The sequence below is a fragment of the Electrophorus electricus genome, chromosome 14 (genome assembly GCF_013358815.1).
Source record: "Electrophorus electricus isolate fEleEle1 chromosome 14, fEleEle1.pri, whole genome shotgun sequence".
Classification (NCBI taxonomy): domain Eukaryota; kingdom Metazoa; phylum Chordata; class Actinopteri; order Gymnotiformes; family Gymnotidae; genus Electrophorus; species Electrophorus electricus.
In genome coordinates, this window is record NC_049548.1 from 2,501,667 (window position 1) to 2,507,500 (window position 5,834).

Genomic DNA, 5,834 nt, shown 5'->3' on the forward strand with positions numbered 1-5,834 from the left:
TTGGAAATTCTTTTTTAATCTTGTTTTAGACTTAATCTGGGTCTGTGAAACTGGCCACAAAACTACTCTAATGCTCCGTCCATGTGTTGATAACCTTAAAGAGATGGAAAACACAAAAACTGACACAAAAAAGTAGCAACTTGGCCAACAGCAACATCTGCAGGCCATTGGTCGCAATTAGTTACCTTTATAAGGAAATAATTTACACAAATATTGCATTTATTTAATAATCTTTGAAAATGTTATTAATGGTAGTTTTATAAGTGCAGGTTAAAAATCACGTGAGATCATTTTGCAAAAGTTGTGTAATGTTTTTGTAATTTAAACCGTTGTTCCTAACGAAGGTCGCATTTTCAGATTTATGGCTATTACTCCTATAATTGAATAGTCTTAATAATTGACACGCATTTCATTGTCAGTCAAATGGACCGGTCGATTTTAAATGTGTGAATGGGCGAACAAAATGAGGGGGCACCCGGATTTGAACCGGGGACCTCTTGATCTGCAGTCAAATGCTCTACCACTGAGCTATACCCCCTACACGTCGAAGCTACTGATACAATCCCAATACATGTAGGCAGACACAATTAATTACATGTAAGTCATTAATTTAAATTAAATTTTATTACGATTATTACTGTGCTATTTTATCGCGCAAAGCCATGCACTACTTCAGTTATTCGCAATGTACAAGCGTCGTGTGATGCAATGTAACGTACAAGCTAACCTGCCTAGCGGTAGCTGAGCTAGCTCCCGTTAACAGGTCGTTAATATGTCATTGTGGATAATAATGGTTGCTATTTTTTAAAAAAACTACTAGGTTGGGCTAAATAAGGTAATTTTTTCCCCACTCTCGTCAAAAAAAACAAAACAAAACAATGAAACAAGTAAGTTAGAAAGATCAGTCACGCCCACTTTGCGTTCATCTTACAACGTTGTCATTTCAACAAACGACAAATGGGGGCAGTCATGACAGACGCTACAGCACACAAAAACCAGACAATTTTAACGCGTGCAAGGTATACTTTTAAAAGTCACATTTTACAAAATTACACTTACGGAAGGTTAAAAAAATAATAATAATAATGATAACTTAGTTCGATATATTCAGCTGAGATGTCAAAAGTACAGAGATCACTGAGCGAAACACGTCCAGGCTCGGCTAAGCCCGTTCTAGTCCTTATATGGTACTGTGAGTGCGTTCTAGTGGGTTTGTCATCACGCCCCGCCCACTCAGCACTCGAAGACCCCGCCCACCCAGCACAGCGCGCGCCCGCCCGGGGGGCGGGGGTGTTTCACGCCCGCGCCCAATCCAGAGCGCGACGGTGTAGTTCGCGTTGGCAACCCGGGAGGCTCGTGTTTTACGTCCCTTTCGCAGCCTTCTCTATATGCACTGATCCATCGGCTCGTTGAGGATCGATATTCACGCATTTCTCACACTTACGCGGGAGACGCAAGCAGAAGAACATGAATCCCTTGTGTAGCAGATGTGACAAGATTGTCTATCCCACCGAAAAAGTCAATTGCCTGGACAAGGTGAGTGATTCCTGCAATTTGGCCATGTTACAGAGGAAATAACTGCAACACGTCCCGAGTCCTCGTTCACCCACCCAGAGCGGGTAACCTGTCTTGTCTTTCAGCACAACTGGCTGCTTGTAACTTCTCTGTCTCGTACAATGTTTCAGTCCGACACTGACTTCTGTATAGACTGTTACTAAAGCGATGCTATTCCGTAGACATGTTTCGAGTATCTACCGATAATTAAATTATGCAGTCTGCCGGGAATACACGAACCGAGTCCGTGATCATTTAGAGTGGACTTGGCTAGACTTCGCAACTTCGTAACTCAACCGTTTCCTGTTGAAGCAGCGTTTCTCTGAATGCCAAGCGCGAGCGCAGCGAGAGCTCTCCATTAAAGGTTTTTTTTGGGGATTGTATTGCGGTTTGAACTTTTTGGACCGCACGTATCGCCGCGTTTTCGTGCCTCACTTTTACATGCCCTGTGGAGCGACTCATCTTCGCTAGCGTCTAAGAAAGAAATGTGGGCGTTGCCGATGTATGCCTGCCGCTGTAGTAGGCCTAAATTATGTGGTAGAGCAAACTGAAGATGTGGGGAGATAATGCGTTATAACCTAGTGTTTCGCCCGATTGTTAGGTTGAACACATTTCCAAGTCCCTCATGTGGTACCCTACAGTTGTAAAGCCGTCGCTGTAAGGGTGCTTAATGATTATAGTTCTCAACAACTACAGGAAACTATAATAGCTGCTTCACACATTTGCCTAAGACGAGATGTTCTAACCCTACTGATCTATCCCTAACCTACTCTAACAAGGTAGAGCATGAGAACTGTATTATTAACTTGTGGTTCATGATGGCACATCCCTTTCTGGGCGTGCCACTTTTTAGTTTCAGTGTGTGTTCTGTGTAGATGAGCATTTGGTGGGATTGTGTTGGGCTTTCTCTCTCTGGAAATGGGCAGAACAGTGACGCGTGATGAGCTCCACATGTCGATCTGCTGGAGAGGACGCGTCACATAGAAGCACCGATTGTCGCATTTGCTCCACTGAAAAGCAACAACTTCTTTTATCAAAAGTCTTTCCTTTCCTATCTAGTGACATTTGAATGTAGGCAGCAAAAAAAGAGGAACTTGCCACAATCACCTTCTAGGGCAACATGATTGTGCAACCTGCGATCCAGAACTATTTGGCCAAGCTCTTCATTCATTGCAGTGTCAAGAATATAAAAACTATGCCCCGCCCCCTGCATTTGCATGGTGCAGTTGGTTAGTCACAAACAGCTGAGCGGTTCCTGGTCCCTCTCTCCCAATCACTGGAACATTCTGACGCTGTCATCGCCAGTTTTTCACGCTGCAGTGCTTGTCCACCGCCGGCCCGGTTTCTTACCCCGCTGACACCCCCCCCCCCCCTCCTTTGGCGACGGCCGGTCTCTGCACTGTGGGTCTAGAGCAGCAGGGCCCAGTTGCAGCTGGGTGGGCGACGCGGAATGAACCGGAATTGTGCAGCTGCAAGTGCCAGAAGGTCCCACTGCGGTCCAGCCTCAGTCTCTCCAACAGACTGCGGGATAACAGATGGGTGTGTCTGACTGCGAGATCATGGCAAAAAAATTGGCAGTGAGGAGGCACTTTGCAGAGTACTGTAGCAATAGATGGGCCTTGATGGCTAGTCAGATGTCTGGCATCAATATTGGTCACAGGAATTTGGGGACGAGTGCACGAGGCCCCTGCATGGACGAGTGGGGAGAGGTCTGCTAATCACCAGCGCCGTTTCTTAAAAAGCAGGAAGCTGTTACTCATGAGTCAAACCAAGCGGCAATCGTCTCTCGCTACAGGGACTTCCCAAAATCTGTACACTCCACTCAGGCCGTGAGCATGTTTTGGGTCGTGTGAAAAGTTGCCGAGGTGAATCTGCGGTCCATACGCACAATTCCCAGTGGGTCTCGACGACAGTGGGAACCTCTCTATGGAGTCGTTTCCTCCGCAGTGACCTGGATTGAGGAAAGCTGAGGAGAGCTACTTCCGATACCACCTTCTGCCTCTAAGCCATCACTTTACTCTTCGACGGCCTCGCGTAAGACACGGTCCTGTTAGCTGGATGAAAGTGGGTGGGGTAAATGTTCGCTCTGGAGCGTGTCTGTACAGCTCAAGACAGCCCTTTCTTGGCTCGATATACAGAGCAGCAGCTTTTATACAGTGTATTGTATTGATTCCAGCACTCTACCATTGTTCGAATTAATTGTGTCTGTCTGTCTGTGTCTCTCACTGTCTCTCTCCCTCCCGTGTCTTTGTGTATCTTTTGCAGTTCTGGCACAAAGGATGCTTCACCTGTGAGGTCTGCAAATTGGCTCTGAACATGAAGAACTACAAAGGCTTTGAAAAGAAACCCTACTGCAGCCAGTAAGCTCCAGTCTCCCTGTCCAACTTCCTGTCTGTCTGTATGTCTCCCGTCTCCCTGTCCAATTTCCTGTCTGTCTTCAGTCTTCCTCTGCATCTTCCTGTCTGTCTGTCTCCGGTCTCCCTGTCCACCTTCCTGTTTGTCGCCTGCCCTCTTAGGAAGCAGTGCCTGAGTCTCCAGGGTTCCCCTTAGGCCCCACCCGGATGGTGTCGCTTTTGTCTCTGGTATTCGACTCTTAGCACGTTGACCGGCAGATGATTTGCAAGCCAGGTTACGCGTCTGAGTTTGGTTGACTCGGTAGGAAGTGGCAGCCCATGGACGACGCTGAACCTGCATGATGAAGTGATCTCTGCGGGTGGGACGCACAAAACACCCATTTCCTCATCACTCTGTTCACTCAGAGCCCTGCATTCTCCTGTGGACACAAACACACTTTATATCACGTCACCTGGCTCTTTTTTGGGGGTGTGTGTGTGTCAAATTAAATGAACTTTCTCTATTTATCTAATTATTTATATTCCGAGCACACAAGCAGCTCTTCACAGATGGAAGTGTTTGACTAGGCCCCTACTTTTGCGTGGAAGTATGGAGAGCCTTCGTTCACAAAGGTGCTTCCACAGAGGCCAATCTCACTTCTCCTCGGAGGTCTCTGCCGACCCGGGCCAAATGAAGTACTCTTTGTCACTTTTTTCTGTTCTTTTTTTTTTTTCCGGGTGGAGGGGGTTGTTGCGTGCCAAGCTAGAGTTGCAGCTCAGGCAAATGCCACGAGCTCCTGGGAAAAGGATGCAAAGTTTGCTTCCTGCACTGGCTGCGCGGTGGTGGTGTCCCACAGAGAGCTTCCGTGCTGGGACAGACCGCCACGTTGCTCTTCTCACGAAGCGCAAGTGGTCGAGAGGCAGGTTCTCGCACGCCTGCCATGCTCACCTGCGGCTCCGCGTCGGGCCTCCCAAAGGCCTGCGCCGTTTTCTCTTCAGAGTTGAACTGCAGGACGCAGACGCCAAATTCTCTTTGGCATCTCTGAGGGTGAGCCAAGCGCCCTTTGTTCGTTGACCGTCTTAGATGGAGAGAGAGAGAGATAAAGACAGAGAGAGAGAGATTTCGTTCTTGATTTCGCTTTGGGGAAACTGCAGTTCAGCAGGCTTAATTTAGCCAGACGTCAGGCTGGCTTTGACCTCATTTCCACCTGGTCCATTTTAGATCTAGGGTATTTCTTCAGTACATCAAAACGGTGCAGCGATACGATGCGTAGGCAGTGTGCCCCCCCCCCCCCCCCCTGCAAGACGCAGGGTCGTTTCACGCGAGCACACGTTTACTCCACGCGACTTGCCCTCCGGGGGCCTGAACCTGTTGCCAGGACGGCGTGGCTCGCCGTTCCTGCGTCCCTTCTGTTTGGTTTACCCTGCGCTGAATAGGACGCTTCTGTTTTTCTTTGGCTTTCTTTCTGTTCTTTTTTTCCCTCCCCCTTCTCCAGTGAATAAGGTCTTTGTGAGCGTAGTTTGTTTACCAACCCAAATGCTGTAGGCTACCGCGGCGTAAAGAGGTCAGAGCAGGACGGGAACGAGCGCACGTTCGCACGCAGACACACGGGCAAGCCGCAAACAGAAAAAAAAAACGTTTAAAAAACCTAGCTTTCGGCTTCTGGAAAGTCTCCTTGGCTTCCGGCTCCTTGCTGACTGAATCTGTGAGCAGCTCCCAGCACCAAATGACAGCACCGTGGGGCATCTGGCCCAGACGCACCTGTGAATGTTTACGGTCCGTTTGCAGTAATTGGAGCTGAGCTCCTCCGCTTCCGCGGCCTTCGATTTAGTCAGGTACTCTAGCCCGTGCTCCTCCGAGACTGGGCTCTTCCTCCCAGCTGCACACCAAGACAGGAATGCTAGTGAGCACCATCCATACGCTTGTGCACGTGCGTCTGGCCAGAG

At 48.5% G+C, this 5,834-nt stretch overlaps 1 protein-coding gene and 1 non-coding gene across 2 annotated transcripts in view; one reads left to right on the forward strand and one right to left on the reverse strand.

Moving 5' to 3' along the window:
• Positions 1–466: 466 nt before the first annotated feature.
• Positions 467–538, reverse strand: trnac-gca. Its single transcript has one exon. It is a non-coding gene; the product is annotated as a tRNA-Cys (tRNA).
• A 765-nt stretch (positions 539–1,303) lies between these two features.
• LOC113591438 (LIM and SH3 domain protein 1-like) overlaps positions 1,304–5,834 on the forward strand; it is a 12,748-nt gene continuing 8,217 nt past the window's right edge. Inside the window, exons 1-2 of the mRNA XM_027031929.2 lie at positions 1,304–1,536; positions 3,820–3,914. Of these exons, the coding sequence (XP_026887730.2) occupies positions 1,468–1,536; positions 3,820–3,914 (164 nt within the window). The 5' untranslated portion in view covers positions 1,304–1,467. The remainder of the gene's footprint in view (positions 1,537–3,819; positions 3,915–5,834) is intronic.